This window comes from Dendropsophus ebraccatus, chromosome 12 (genome assembly GCF_027789765.1).
Source record: "Dendropsophus ebraccatus isolate aDenEbr1 chromosome 12, aDenEbr1.pat, whole genome shotgun sequence".
Lineage (NCBI taxonomy): Eukaryota > Metazoa > Chordata > Amphibia > Anura > Hylidae > Dendropsophus > Dendropsophus ebraccatus.
The window spans coordinates 52,514,848-52,531,402 of NC_091465.1; the positions used below are offsets into that span (position 1 = coordinate 52,514,848).

At 45.1% G+C, this 16,555-nt stretch overlaps 1 protein-coding gene across 4 annotated transcripts in view; it reads left to right on the forward strand.

Moving 5' to 3' along the window:
• Nucleotides 1-41: 41 nt before the first annotated feature.
• The window catches only part of PPP1R12C (protein phosphatase 1 regulatory subunit 12C), a 91,283-nt gene continuing 74,769 nt past the window's right edge, over nt 42-16,555 (forward strand). For 3 of the 4 annotated variants that reach the window (XM_069948510.1, XM_069948511.1, XM_069948512.1), the window contains exon 1: nt 42-480. In XM_069948510.1, the coding sequence (XP_069804611.1) occupies nt 148-480 (333 nt within the window). In that variant the 5' untranslated portion in view covers nt 42-147. The remainder of the gene's footprint in view (nt 481-16,555) is intronic. The other variant, XM_069948513.1, reaches the window with a different exon arrangement.

A 16,555-nucleotide genomic window follows, 5' to 3' on the forward strand; every position in this document is an offset into this window, starting at 1 on the left:
ACATCTCCCATCGAGCCCTTCGGGCGCAGCATGGTGACGTCATCACGCAGAGCAGCAGCCTGGCGGCAGGAATCTGAGGCGTTAAGGGCGGAGGAGGAGAAGGGGGGTTCAGGCGGCGACGACATAAGGGAAAGACATAAACAAAACATGGCGGAAGGAGCCGCCGCCGCTGCGCAGGCTAAGGAGAAGCGGAAGGAGCAGCTACGGCAGTGGGCCCGCTCATGTACCAACGAGGAGGCGGCCGAGCCCCGGTGGCAGCGGCGCAGGAGGAGGGCTGGGGACGGCAAGGAGGAGGATGAAGGAGAGCCGGGCTCCAGGGGAGAAGGGGATGGCCGCACCGTCCGCTTCGAGCGGGCAGCCGAGTTCCTGGCAGCCTGTGCCGGGGGAGACCTGCTGGAGGCTGAGGAGATGCTGAGGGGGGAGGACGGCACGGACATCATAGACAGCACCAACACGGACGGCATCAGCGCCCTGCACCAGGTGAGAGGAGCTCCGCACTGCCCGAGGGGGCTCCGCACTGGCCGGCGTATAGCAGCTCCTGCGGGGACTCCTGAGGGGAAGGGTATACTGGCCACTATTGGGGGGCTGTATACTGGTAGAGGGTATACTGGGCACTATTGGGGGGCTGTATACTGGTAGAGGGTATGCTGGCCACTATTGGGGGGCTGTATACTGGTAGAGGGTATGCTGGCCGCTATTGGGGGAGGCTGTATACTGGTAGAGGGTATGCTGGCCGCTATTGGGGGAGGCTGTATACTGGTAGAGGGTATGCTGGCCGCTATTGGGGGAGGCTGTATACTGGTAGAGGGTATGCTGGCCACTATTGGGGGAGGCTGTTTACTGGTAGAGGGTATGCTGGCCACTATTGGGGGAGGCTGTATACTGGTAGAGGGTATGCTGGCCACTATTGGGGGAGGCTGTATACTGGTAGAGGGTATGCTGGCCACTATTGGGGGAGGCTGTATACTGGTAGAGGGTATGCTGGCCACTATTGGGGGGCTGTATACTGGTAGAGGGTATGCTGGCCACTATTGGGGGGCTGTATACTGGTAGAGGGTATGCTGGCCGCTATTGGGGGGGGCTGTATACTGGTAGAGGGTATGCTGGCCGCTATTGGGGGGGGCTGTATACTGGTAGAGGGTATGCTGGCCGCTATTGGGGGGGGCTGTATACTGGTAGAGGGTATGCTGGCCGCTATTGGGGGGGGCTGTATACTGGTAAAGGGTATGCTGGCCACTATTGGGGGGCTGTATACTGGTAGAGGGTATGCTGGCCGCTATTGGGGGGGGCTGTATACTGGTAGAGGGTATGCTGGCCGCTATTGGGGGGGGCTGTATACTGGTAGAGGGTATGCTGGCCGCTATTGGGGGGGGCTGTATACTGGTAGAGGGTATGCTGGCCGCTATTGGGGGGGGCTGTATACTGGTAGAGGGTATGCTGGCCGCTATTGGGGGGGGCTGTATACTGGTAGAGGGTATGCTGGCCGCTATTGGGGGGGGCTGTATACTGGTAGAGGGTATGCTGGCCGCGATTGGGGGGGGGGGCTGTATACTGGTAGAGGGTATGCTGGCCGCTATTGGGGGGGGGGCTGTATACTGGTAGAGGGTATGCTGGCCGCTATTGGGGGGGGGGGCTGTATATTTGTGAAGGGTATGCTGGGCACTATTGTGGGGCTGTATACCTTCAGGGGGCTGTATACTGGTGGAGGGTATGCTGGCCACTATTGGGGGGGCTGTATACCTGCAGGGGGCTGTATACTGGTGGAGGGTATGCTAGCCACTATTGGGGGGCTGTATACTGGTGGATGGCATACTCTTGGGGGGCTTGTATACATGCTGGGGACTATATACTTGAGGGAGGTATACTAGAGACTACTGGGGGCTGTATAGCTAGTAGTGTCCAGGAAGGGAGAGGGGCTCCGTGCCTGCTGGTTGTTGGGTGGGGTGGGGGCTGTGACCAGGTTCTGCATGGACATCAGACTTTCCATTAGAGATGCATGTTGGGTCAGGTAGTTTTTGTGGTGACATTTGTATTTCTCCACCCATAGGGTGTTGTTAGTTGATTTCCTATTGTCTGTGTCGCTCTGTCACTGGTATTGTCACTGTTAGTCACTGATCATAGTTGTGTAGTGACAGATGTGCCACCCTGACTCTCACACACCAACTTTATCTCCCAGAGACAGTGGAGATGGATCCAGTTTGGCAGACAAGTCATTTTGCCCATACTCACATCTGGCTGTGGATCTTTGCTGTCATTGTCTGCATTTACTTAAAGGGTTGTCTGAGAGAGAAAAGTTGTAACATAAAAGCTTGCATTACTGACCCGCTAAACCCTCTGCTGCTCCAGTCCGGATGCCATCTCTCCATCATTAAAACGTTTCCTGTCTCTAGTTTAATTCCCTAAACTTTTAGACAACAATTTTAGTGCCCATAGGGGATCAGTAGACAACTACAAGTCTTTTCATTTACGTATTTTTTTTCTGCCATGAGTGCTTTTATACTATGGTCACACAACGTTGTTTTACTGCCATATTTTTGGACACAGTATCCTGACAGCCTCTTTAAAGGGGTGTGCTCATCAGAGTTAGGGCCTTACAGGGGACGATTATAATGCAAAAAATTATCGTTCGAGTTTAAAAGATAATTGTTCTGTGTAATTGCAGGCAACAATTGAAAAATCGTTCGTATGTCGTTGATTTAGATCTGAACCCAAAATTAATGTTAATTTTTCGCTGTAATTCCACATTCGTTCGCTCAAGTTCCGCATTTGTTCACTAATCTTTTAGTGTAATTGCACATTGTTCATTGATCAGAAGGAATAAATGATCATAGTAATGATCGCAACTAAGACCATCGTTCTGTGTGATATGGTGAATGATTTCAGGTTAATGATAAACGATCTCGTTTGCAATCGTTTATCGTTGGTCGATAATCGTTAAAAATCGCTCTGTGTAATAGGATACTTATTCTCTGTCCTGGGCAGATTGGTGGTTGTTAGACAGCCATGATCTCCACCAATTCCATGAAAACTGTGGTCCATGGTGCTTGGCAGTGTTAAGGAGTTCCATAGAGAAGGGATGGAGTACTGACTGCTCATTCATGGTGAGCTCTATTCATTCCAGGCCCCCTGCACGGTAATGGGGCACAGTGCTGAGGAGGGTTAGTGGGCTTCTTATCGTAGTGATTTAGGAATGGTTCCCCTGTGCTCTGTTGGATGGTACAGACAGGACGTGTGAGCTGTAAGTTTGGTATAAGGTCTCTTGCGGTCTCTGCCTAGTACAGTGGTAACTTGGTTTAAGAGCTCAAAGTTTTACAAAATTGTGACTTGGTTTAAGAGCATTGTTTTGGTTTAAGAGCTCCCTGTACTGGGTGGGAGCGCAAGTGGAGGAGGGGCATGGTCTGCATAGTGGGATCTACAGCACTGTACTCTGACTCAGGAAGTCTCCCTCACCTTCCAAACCATAGCAGATCCACTTCAGGCTGGGGCTTGCATCAGGGGACATGACTGTGGAGGTAATCTTTCCATAGCTGTAACCCCTCTCTCCCCGGACAGAGTGCTGGATTATGTGCCCACATCTGCCCTGCTCATTCCTTCATGCTCCCTGCAGTCTGTCAGCCCTTGTGTTTCCCATCCTCTCCATTACTGTACAGTAACTTATAATATCACATATTCTGCTGTTTCTAGATGTTTGTTTCATCTGTTTTACATGCTATTCAGAATAATAAATCATTATTTTTGGGGTGCGGAACCAATTGTTTGCATTTCTATGATTTCTTATGGGAAAATTAGCTTTGGTTTGAGAGTGGATTTGGATTACAAGCGCGGTCCCGGAACGAATTATGCTCGTAATCCAAGGCACCACTATATTTCCAGCAGCCTCTCCTCTCTGCCTCCCACAGCACAGAGCAGATGTCACTGATCCAGGTCCTTCACTCATTGTTCTATCTCTGCAATTGGTTGGCAAGTGCCCAGTGACCCTAGGAGGAGGCTGTCAGCTGGGAGTCTGGAGATAACCGCCGCCCAGTTTTATCATGATTGTGCTTTTACTGGGTGACAAGTAATAGAAGCTATTCTGCTAGTACACTGTTACTAAGCTACATAGCTTTATTATTTATATATATAATTTTTTTTATTCTTTCCTCAGACTTCGCTACGTGTGATTTTCAGAGTAGAAACTAAGGAGCTGTGTTGGGTCAATCATTTATTGCTTTACTTTCATCTTGCTTTATGGTTCTATATTTTCTCTACATTGCAGTTATATTACATTACAGGGGAAAATGCCTTGTCATGTCAGGTTTCCTTATAGATGTTAGATCAGTTCCTGCAGACATACCCATGTATATGAAGATTTATATAAAGGGGGCACTGCACTACTGCTGAGCAGTAAGGTGACCAATAGAATATTGATGTTAACTAAGAGCAATAAAATAGCTTAAAATGACCAAAATGATTGCATTAAAGAGGTATGCCCTTCTCTTTTGGTTTTGCCTCTTCATCCTCCTTCTATCTGCAAAACCAACCCATTTACTTTGCAGTGAGAATCTGTGGAGGCACCATAGAGCACTCGCCCACCGGGAGCCTTTACACAGAGGGATTTATCTGACAGATCATTGAAGCCAAAGCCGGGAACAGGTCATAAAGGAAAAACTGAGATTTCTCCTCTTTTCAAATCCATTCCTGGCTTTGGCTCCAAAAATCTACCAGAGAAATCTGTGTTAAGGCACCCTCAGGCTTATATCCTAACCTGATCATTTAGGGCGCGTTCCCTGGAGATATTCCATTTAAAATTCCCTGCAGACAATCCGCAACATATTCTAGTAGCAGCAATGTGGATGAGACTATAAGAAATAGCATCCATTGGCAACAGAAAAATCCATCCAGTACACCTTATACAGAAGAGTGTTGGCCTGCTGCTATACACTTGTCACCAATGTGTATGGGGGCGTTTAAAGATGTTTTGGCTTTAAAAGGGTAACATTTTAAATGCTAAAAATGTATGGGGCCTGATCATGACATGCCTGAAGCATGATACCACTGTGAAGAGAGCAGAACGTGTACCCAGCCTGCAGTGTGTGAATCTGCAGGCAGAGCTGATAGAGATTCAGCTATAAACTGATCAATGAGTATCTGACACCATTGCATCTTTATGTGATGTGTTTAAGTGTTGCTGTTACATGTTATTTAACTATACATATTTAGAGGTCATTGAACAAGCATCCACTGTAAATTTAGTGTGTGGGATGTTTATTTTTTATTAGAGAACAAACACAAATTGAGCTGAATCCTCAGCTACAATGACTGTGTGGTCAGGGTCCTGCAGGACGGAGATGTTATTGTGGATTGGTGTTTCCCTGGAACTCCTCTTTCAGATTGTTAATACTTGCATGGTTTTGTGGGCCAAGGTTTGGGGTATTTGCATACTACAGAATCGGCTCGCAATTTCAAGCGGACTTTGCGGCTCGCGCGCTTCGCCATCTGCCCGATGAGTTGACATGGCAGTACTTTACAGTGCAATGGGCTCAGGCTTGGTTAAAACAAAGCACGTATATATATATATATATATATATATATATATATATAATATATATATTTGCCTGCTCTTATGCTCCACTGCTGCTGTTCTTCTGACTAAAAAAAAAAAAAAAAAAAAGTCCTGCACTTTCTGGTCTATCTAGACACAGCCCATCAATGACAGACATAGTCGTGGCTCTGTCTGTGCCTGAGTAAACTATTAGTGAAATAGTGTTGCAGTTAGGCACCCTGCTGGGATGACCTGGCTACAAAGTATCTTAAAAACCAGCACAATAGAAATGCAAGACTAAAGGCCCTATTCCACTGAACTTTTTCAAACGATTATCGTTCATAAAATCGTTCAAACGACCGCTCGTTAATGATATTCTTTCTGTGGAATAGCTGTAAACGAGCGAACGACAACAGCGAAATCGTCGTTGAGTCGTTCACTATTTTTTTTCAACATGTTGAAAAAAAATCGTTGGTCTTTCAAATATAAAATATAAAAAATATTTCAGTCGTTCTTGAAATGTGTACCTACATTTCCCCACGTTTTCAACGACCATGTAACGATTTAACAACCGCAAAAAAATCATTACACTACATATATCGTTCACGTTCCCACACGTATTATGTTATCGTTCGCTTAAAAAAAATCGTTAAGTGCTCGTTAACGAGCGGTCGTTGGAGCGAGTCTATGAACGATAATCATTCGTGAAATAGGGCTATAAGATGTTGTGTATGTGGATTGGTATTGGCATCATGCAGGGTGAATTGAGTCAACAACTGTGTGAATGTTAATGTAGTTTCTGTCTTAGCAGAAAATGTGATGGAAAATTAAATAAGATTTCACTTTATGTACAAAATGACTTTTGACAGCTTAGCTTCCCAACTGTCCTGAGTTTGATCATATCCTGACTTCTACAAGACCACATTCACATACGTTGTACTGTCCTATAGTGCCACATTGAAAATCCATAGCACTTTGCCATGTATGAATGTGGCCTTTGGGTAGCTTCACACTCACCGTATTGCAGCGGATTTTATGCTGTGGATCCTGTACGTGTGAATGCACCCTTAAGCTGCGTTCACACTATGTATATTTCAGTCAGTATATTTCAGTCAGTATTGCAACCAAAAGCAGGAGTGGATTAAAAACACAGAAAGGATCTGTTCACACAATGTTGAAATTGAGTGGATGGCCGCCATATAACAGTAAATAACTGCCATTATTTCAATATAATGGCCGTTGTTCTAAAATAACAGCAAATATTTGCCATTAAATGGCGGCCATCCACTCAATTTCAACATTGTGTGAACAGATCCTTTCTGTGTTTTTAATCCACTCCTGCTTTTGGTTGCAATACTGACTGAAATATACTGACTGAAATGTACATATACTGACTGAAATATACGTCGTGTGAACGCAGCCTTTGGCTAGCTTCACATACAGTATATTTCAGTCAGTATTTGGTCTGTATTCTGCAACCTTAACCAGGAGTGGATTGAAAACGCAGAAAGGCTCTGTTCACACACTGTTGAAATTGAGTGGATGGCCGCCATATAGCAGTAAATAACGGCCATTATTTCAATATAACAGCCGTTGTTTTAAAATAACAGCAAATATTTGCTATTAAATGGCGGCCATCCAGTCAATTTCAACATTGTGTGAACAGAGCCTTTCTGTGTTTTCAATCCACTCCTGGTTTTGGTTGCAAAATACTGACCAAAGTACTGAATGAAATATACTGTGTGTGAACCCAGCCTTACAGTGTATGCTGTAGTTTACAGTGTATGACTGGCTACTCTAGAATTATGAATCAAATGCCATAGATCATGTGGGAGGTTGCTCATCATACCAGTTGAAGACCAGTAGATGCAGATGCAGGTTGCCCATACACTTCATAGCTGCCAATTCCTTCTGTCTCCCCAGATACATGAAGCCACCTCAATGAGAACTTATGGTGCTCTTCTTTGCCCTCCCCCACTCCTGTGTGTGAACAGGGCCTGGCTACATAACTCTGTCCTGCCTTAGATCCCACACACAGATTAGCAATCTAGTTTAGAAATGCATAGGAATGTACATCTTGTCTTCTCCATGCTGGCTCTGACTGATTCTAGGCTGATAATAAAGATACCGCAGAGCCGGGACTGGTAAGGAAGCACTGCTATTTCTGGTTAATTTCCACTAATATTCCAGTATAGCAGGGAGGGGTCCCTCCACTGATAACAGCATGTAATTAGAATCTCGGCACTGCCACCGGTCTATAGCAGACCCTAAAGGCCCTATTCCACGGAACAATTATTGGCCGTATTCAGACGATATCTGCTGTTACGCCCGATAATAGTGTTGTGGAATAGAGGGCAACGATCAACTGACATCGTTCATGTCGGCTGGTCGTTGCTTTACTTTTTTTTTCAAACATGTTAAAAAACAAGCGACTATGATAGCAGTGATCTGCCGCCGCTCCGTGAAATAGGAGCAGCGGCAGCAGACCGCTGCTATCCCCTATGGGCTGCCCTGACGAGCTAGTGATCACCCTTGCAGCTCCCCACCGCTGCCCCCTCACCTGCTCGCTGCGTTGTCGGCCCGTGAAATATGGGCTTCATGCCGACATGCGGTGATAGAAGGAAACAATTTATTTGTGTTAATTTGACATTGTTTTTTAGACATCCTCCTTCCATAGACCTGCCTTAGAATATGTTGTTTTTGTAGGAGGGATGCAAGTAGCTACTAAACTTGTGCAAAGCTGCTTTTTTCCTCAGGTAAAGAAAGCATTTGGTTAAAATCCACCTCTATTCTTTGCTCTCTTTTATCCTGTGAAACGCTTGGTTTGTCCCTATAATGTGTTAAAGGGACCTAATCTGTTCTTCAGTGCACTGGTGGAGCTACTGGTGAGAGTGCAGATTCCTACATTTACCAATGAAAGGTGCTTGCAGTAAGGGGCCTATTCCACGGGAGCGATAATCGTCCAGTGGAATAGAGAAAACGATCAGCCGATTGTGCCATCGGCTGATCGTTTATTTAGGGCCAGACCTAAAATTATCGGTCCCCCACCGCTCATCGCTACAGTGGAATAGCGGTGCGCGGCAGGCGACCAACGTTTTGAGAAGCGCAGCATACATTACCTTGCAGGGCTTCTCCTCCACTCCGTCTTCCTCCCCGGGTTCCGTGCGCAGCATCAGCAGCCCAAGAGCGGCCTGACTGAGCAGTCAGACTGCTCAGCCAATCAGGCTCAGTCAGGCAGCTCCGGAGCTGCTGATGCGCCGCGGGACCCGAGGAGGAAGACGGAGCGCAGGAGAAGCCCTGACAGGTAATGTAGGGTGCAAGGGCTGCAAGGACATCGGTAACGATGTGTCTGCAGCCCTCGCTCAACGATCATCGGGCCGTGAAACAGGCCCAGTAAACGAGCGCCAATCTAGCAGATCGGCGCTCATTTACATCGTTGATCGGCCCGTGGAATAGGACCATAAGACCTGGGGCCTGCTTCATGCGAAGCCATTGGAATACATCAGAATATCAACACAGTGGTTTTCTGATGTGTAACCCATCATGGCAATAGGGTTCAATAGACTAAACAGTCACAAATAGACTGTTTGGTCTGCTTCTCGGCAGTATACATGTTATTTGTACACTGTAAGATTCTGCCACCATTTTGATCAAGCTTTGCAGTAATTTTGATGGCTACAATGACCACAGTTTTGAGGTGCTGTTCTTGCCATCCAAAGTACCTTCAGTCAGTGGTGCCCAATAAAATCAGTCTCACCAGTTACTGCATGTTTATACACAGAAGCTATGGCATTATGGTTTATTCATTGTCTTACACTTTTAGATAAACTGACAGCCATGACTGTGACTATTTGTAAGCATGCTGAGTGAGGCCTTATTGCTACATCCCATGCACACATCATATATACAGGTGGTGTGTATCAGAATGGATTATTGAGCCGGCAGCTCTGATACAGGTTAAATCTTCGTGCTACTGTAATGACAGCTGCACCACTGTCATTACAGTACTGGGAAGATTTAACCTGTTTCTGATCATCTGTTGTATGCACACAGTGTATATACAGACTGTGCATTAGATCGTAGCAATAAAGCCGAACTTCTGTGACCTGTAGAGAGAGGAAGGCTGAGCTGCTATTGTCTGTGCTGTCCTGCTTATGGGTGTGTGCACACTAAAGAATAGGCGAGGAGTTGAAGAGGAATCTGCTCTTATTTCAGCTTGATATCCCTCCCGTAAAATATGAACAGAGCAAATGTCCCATTGAGTTCATTGGGATTTCCACTCTGTTGTTCACACATGTCAATTCTTTGGGCAGATTTTGCTCGAGGAATCCTATAGAAGTCAATGGGGGCTTGAATTCCGCTCTTATTCTGCCAGAGCTGAAAAGCCAGAAATTTCAAGCAGAAAACTTTCCTTTAGGGTACCTTCACACATACCGACTCGCAGCAGAAATCTTGCTGCGAGTTTTGCAGTGAGATCAGTGGCTGCGGCTGGGCAACACACTGATTTGGCTGGGCGGTAGAGAAGGATGCTGGGAACCGCGTGCAGCAAGAAGAGAGGTAATGTATATACAGACAGCGCGGGAGCTGATGAAGGGGTTAAGGGGCGGCTGCATTACATACTCGCAGCTGTCTTTCAGAGTACTGCGAGTATGTTGTCACAGGGACCTGCCCGGACCTTACCTTGTAGCGGATCTCACTGCAAAACTCGCAGCGAGATTTCTGCTGCGAGACGGTATGTGTGAAGGCACCCTTAGGATACCTTCACACGTACCGGATTCACAGCAGATTTCACGCTACGAGTTTGCATCAAAATCCAATGCGAATCCATGTAGTGTAAAGGTCTATGGGGTTACATATCCGCAGCGGAATTTTCATTCCACTAAGGGTATGTAACCTGGCCCCTTTAACCCCTCGCAGCTCCGAGTGCTGCCGTGCACTGATTGGCTGATGGGGACCAAGGGGAGTCGTGAGCCCAACTCCAGCTGGAGCGCCGAGTGGGTGATGTATGCTCCGGGCCGGAGGCGGCGGGGGGTTAAAGAGGCTGGGTTACATATCCGCAGTGGAATGTAAATTCCACTGCGGATATGTAACCCATAGACCTTCATACTACATGGATTTGCATTGGATTTTGCTGCAAACTGTGAAATCTGGTACGTGTGAAGCTACCCTTACAATTGCTTATTAATTCCTCAGTGTGCACATATCCTATGACAGACAGAGCAGGAAGTTTCAGGCCTAGTGGTGTGACATCACCAAAACATCTTCAAAAATATGTTTGTTGTAAGAACTTTATTTTCACACTGCTATCAGAGAGTCAGTATTCCCAGAAGATTTGACAGTACCTATAGCACAATGCTGCTCTTTAGTAAGTGGTATGTTATGCAATGGATCTGGTAATGGGGCATGGCTTTCTTTATAAACTGCATGGTCGCAGGATAAATTTTTGGTTACTTACAGGTATACAGTAAAAGTCTATTAGAAGTTATTTTGCATCTAGTAAGAGGTTTTTCAGGAATACATAATTGATGGATTGGGGTTGGGGGGTGGCTAGTGCCGGCACCTGCTCCCTTCCCCCCGTTGATCAGCGCCTGTACTACACTGGCTTCTATTTCCTCAGGTGCTGGGGTACTGTTATTAAAGTGAAAAGGAGCTGAGGACGCAGTACCCTGCCGCTTCACAGTCAATGGAGATAGCTGCTTCTTGCTGTGTTCTCACTAGTGCACCACATTGGATCAATGAGAGGGCTAGGTGTTAGCACTTTGCTGATCAACTATTCATAGTCTGTTTGCAGGATGGTTTTTGCCTGGAAAACCCCTCTAAGTTCTGTTTGATACGTTAGGGAGATAGAAGCGGCGTTTACATGGCCACGTAAATAGTCAACGTAAAAGTTGCATGTTGCATGTCCGTTCGGAGCGTATGTTTTCTCTAGCGCAGTGTAGAAATAGATGAATATTCGGTCTTGGAGCCTTTTACGTGTTTTTTTTTTTTTTTTGATAGTCTGTCATGCTTGGAACAGATTGGTTGTATCCTATTTCAGTGTCAGATTTGTTCTGAGAAAGCCAGCTAGCGAGAACAGCCGGCTGCATCCCTGTTATGTTTTTCTTGCTGGCTTCTTGGACTTCTACAGTCTTCCAAAGAATAATAAGGTGGTCAAGATGAATCCTCTGGGAAATAATCCTCTCAGCAGTCAAACATCTCACAATCTGAAGTCTAAAGTCTTTTTATCTAATGAAGCCCCAATACATTTCCAGAAATGTCTGTTTTCTGTAGCATTTGCTTTACATTATCACTTCCGCTCCATTACAGATGTTGTGCAGTCTATGCCGGTATCTTGGGAATACGATGTAGTAGTCGCTGCACAAAACTTTTATTGTGCCGTATAGAAAACTAGCATGGTCTGAACTATGATAAAATAGGATGTGGTATACCATTTTATTATGTGACAAATAGTTTCTAATCTAGTAATCTTCTAATATAAGGCCACAATACCTGCACAAATCGCTATTGTACATCAGCAATGGGTGCTCTAGAAACACATTGTAGTTTTATGTCTGCAAAACTGTATGATAAGTTGTTGACGTATGCTGGAAACATGTCTAGACTGTCCCCTAAGCTTACAGTATAAATGTAAGGTGAGCCAATATTTAGTGCAGGAGATAAGGGAGCAACCTAATATCTGGGGAAGGAAGAATATTTCAAGTATATTTCACCTGTACTGCTGGTTTCTGGGAGAAGGGGGGGGGGGACCAATTGGGCTGATTGGTTCCCTATAAGGTCTCTTCTGGCTGTCATTAACATTTCATGTAAAATTAAATACTAAAATTCTGTACTAGTTATGATCATCACACAGGCATATGGCTAAAACAAAAAGCAGCAATACCTGCACTGCAGAAAGTTATGTAAACTATTTAAATGAGTTGCTATATACCAGACACAGCCCATGAGGCAGACCTCTTTCTATTACTAAATGAGCCACATATTGAAACTGGGCATGCTCTTTTGCTGAGGGAGGCTGAGCTGTGGACATTATTATAGGCAGGAGAAAAGGGATATCCGTAGATAATACATGATGTATTATCTACAGATATCCCTTTTCTCCTGCCTATAATAATAAATGGGACTCTTCTGGGAAGCGATCTGCGTAGATTAGAAAGCCTCAGCTCAGTTGTAGGATTAGTGGTCAGGGTGAAAACTGCAAGATAAAATTAGAGATGCATGAATCACTCATCTAAATGAAGTGAAGTGCTTCGTTTGGTCCGCTCATCAAGTCGCCGGCCTTCCAGGGATCTAATCCTGGGAAACTGCAAGAAGTTTACTAGGATTGGATTCAGCTTTTCCAGGCATCCTGGGTGGAGTGGCAGGAAGTGTAGCAGTAAAAGGCAGCCCCCTTAACTGCCCTGTGGCCCAGTACATACATTATGGGTCTGCGCTCTGGCTTCTGGACGTTCCGCTTGGCCAATCAGTGCTCTGCAGCAGCCACTGATTGGGTGAGCGGGACGTCTTGACGCTGAGAACTCTAAAAGCAAGCTGGACCATGGACCGGTAATGCATGTACAGGGCCCCGGGGGGTGGGGTGGGGTGGGGGGGTGGTGGTTAAGGCAGGCTGACTTTGTCATCCTGCTAAGAGTGTGTAAATCATGCTGTATGTATTATTATTGAAAGTGACAGGGAAGGACCGCAGTGGATTTCTGCTGCATATCGGTTACGTGTGAACGCATCCTTAGGTTCACACGTAACGTGATCGCAGCGGATTTCAGCCTGCGAAATCCATTGCGATTCCCCTCCTGCCATTTTTAATAGCATTACATACTTGCTGCGGAATTGTCATCCTGCTGCGCGTATGTAAGCGGCAGCCTCCTTAACCCCCTGGGGCCTAGTGCATACATTACTGGTCTGTGCTCCGGTTTGTTTGGTGGCTCTCGACGTCTGGACATCCCGCTCAGCCAAAAAGTGAGCTGCGGCAGGACAGAGCACTGATTGGCTGAGCAGGATGTCAGGACTCGGGGAGCCACAGAACAAGCCAGAGCACAGACTGGTAATGTATGTACTAGGCCCCAGGGGATTAACTCCTTGCTGCAAAATGATGTTCCGGGAGTGTCATGTAATGCAGGTAGTTCCTGCAAAATGACGTTCCCGAAACGTCATTCTCTCCCTGCCTCACCCCTCTGTCCCTAACAACTATCAGGCAGCGGTAGGAGGCTGTGTCACACAGAGATCCACTGAAACAGCTGCTAAATTGTTTTTTTTTTTTTTTATAAAAAATGGTTAGGGTGTCACATGTCCCCTCAAATGGTACCGATGAAAACATCAACTTGTCTTACACAAATATTTTGGCTCCGCAAGGCATCTGTGACATGGTATAATGGTTAAAAAAAAAAAACCTGAAATATAAAAAGGCCCCAAAAATCACTTGGTCTCTTTCATGTCTACGGCCTGTGGTTGATTCAGGTGATGCACTGCGGCTACATATGGGGGATTTCTAGAAACAATGAAATAAGGAGAATCAATAGTGAGTGGTGTTTCTCAGTTAGTATTTGCTATGAGAGGGCCAGTTCACACTGAGTTAACATGGTGTAATTCCGCGGCGGAGAGGTCCCGCCATGCTCGGTGCGCTGCTGTAAGTGAATGAGAGGGCGAGTACTCGTCCGCTCCCTCTTCTCTCCGCTTAAAGAAGTAACATGTTACTACTTTTAGCGGGGGCAGCTGAGGAGCGCGCGGCCTCTCATTCACTTACAGCAGCACACTGAGTACGACGGGATTTGCCGTGGAATTACTGGCCCTAAGAGGAAAAAATTAATTAAAATAGAATATCTGCCAAAAAAATTTAAATGTTAAATTTCCCCTCCAACTTGCTTAAATTTCTGAGAAACACCTAAAGGGTTAATAAACTTATGAAATGTTACTTTGAATACTTTGAGGGGTGCAGTTTTTACAGTGGAGGGATTTATAACTAACATACAGGCCCCACAAATCCACTTCAGAACTAAACTGGTCCCTAATAAAATCAGAGCTGAAATTTTCATAAAAATTTTGAAAAATCGCTGCAAAATTTGGAAACCCTTTAACATCCTAACAGGTAAAAGGACGTTCACCAAATGACGTCACCATAAAGCAGACATGTTGTAGATGTTGCATTAATAATTAGTTCATGTGGCATGACTATCTTTCTTAGGAAAAGAATTTTGAATATAAAGAAATGTAAAATTTTAAAATTTTTGCGCAAATGTTTTGTTTTTTACAAAAAACTACGGTGTATCAACCAAAATATACCACACAAAGAGGAATATGTCACGAAAAAACAGTCTCTGAATAAGCGCGATAGTTAAAAGCATTACAGAGTTATTACTACCTAAAGAGAGACAGATCAGACTTGAAAAATAGGCCCCGGGCATTAAGGTCAAAACAGGCTGAAGAGGCAAGGGGATAAGGGGGCTGCCGCTTACATACTCGCAGTGGCATGACAATTCCGCTGCAAGTATGTAATCCTATTAAAACTGACAGGAGGGGAATCGCAGCGGATTTCGCAAAGTAAAATCCGCTGTGATTCAGTTACGTGTGAAGCTACCCTAAAGATGTATCTGTTGCTAAAATTGTGGCTGCATGAAAAATATGGTACAAGCCATCTCCTCCTAGTTTTGGCCTAGGAAAATGTATCCAGTAAATGTATTAATTCTTCCATTGTGTTTGAAACAATGGCATCAGGTAAATCTGCTTAATCTGTGGAAGCCCAACCAGTAAGAATAGATTGATGTAGATATTACACAGAGTACTGCACAAAAAGCAGCCACAATATCCCTGGTGCTCTTGTGGACGGACTAGAAAAGTTCATCTGTTGAAAACACTCTGTAATCTCTTATCTCTGTTGCAGGGTTACTTTCTGTTGATAGTGTCAGCACGTTATCAGCTTGTAATGTACAGTTTGTTTGATTTCCATTGAGTTATGGATAGAGCAGCTCACTTTCTGCATAGTCTCATTCAGGGCATCAGTAGACTTTGCATTGCATCACTAGCTGGCATTTGTAAAGAGTTCACCCCAATGTGTGTTTACATTTAATGTATACGGTGTGTGTGTGTATATATGTATAATATATGTTACTGAGCACAGATATAAGACAATAGGGGAATAGGAAGCTTCAGCTTTGTTCACTGCTACGGAATCGGCGAGGAATTTCAATAAGAGTTTGTGCTGTGAACTCCGCTTGAAATTTTGCCTGTCCCATTCTGTGGGATTTTTCAAGCGCAATCCTCAATCTGCCTAAAGAATTGACATGTCACCAAAAGTTCTTTAATGTGATTAACACAAAAACTTGATTTAAACAATGTCATTTTCTGATGACACATTCCCTTTACCAAGATGGCCTTTGTTCCTTGTTGCTGCATGTATCAGGCAGAGATGAGCTTCTGCGGCAGCCAGTTGCCTAACAGCCAGAGAGGAATATGATCTAAGTATAAGAGAATGGCTGATCCGTGACAGGCATAACACACACTATGGCATATCATGGAGGAAGTTAAGTTTTCCTTGCATTGATTACTGTACTCTTTTCTGCCAGCCGCTGGTACCTTTTTCTGTTCATGTATTTGTAAGGGAAAACAGGTTTGTCGGAAGTGGCATCACATGTGTTACCGGAGATCAGGATTTGTCCTTATTTTACAAATGTTACTCTGCGGCTATAACCTGCAAATGTTGTTTTATTACGTGCCCCAGGCATCTAAACCACACATGTCAGGCTCATACATGTAACACTGCTGGGGGCCTGGAGCCTGCTCCTCACATGTGCCGTCTCTGTCTTCAAAAGGCATTTACCCTTTAAAATTATAGCTGCCATACTATTTATTTATATGAACTTTCCTGAAATTGGTTACAACTTCACAAAATAGCCTAGGAAAATGCAAAATGTCCTCTGCTAGTAGTGTAATCCATGGTGTCGGGATACTACAGTGCGGTACTGTCTATGTGGAGCCTTGCTCTGGGATTGTCATTACTCTGTGAAGGGATGTGCTGCATGCAGACTCTCTTGTTTTTCCATGACTTCA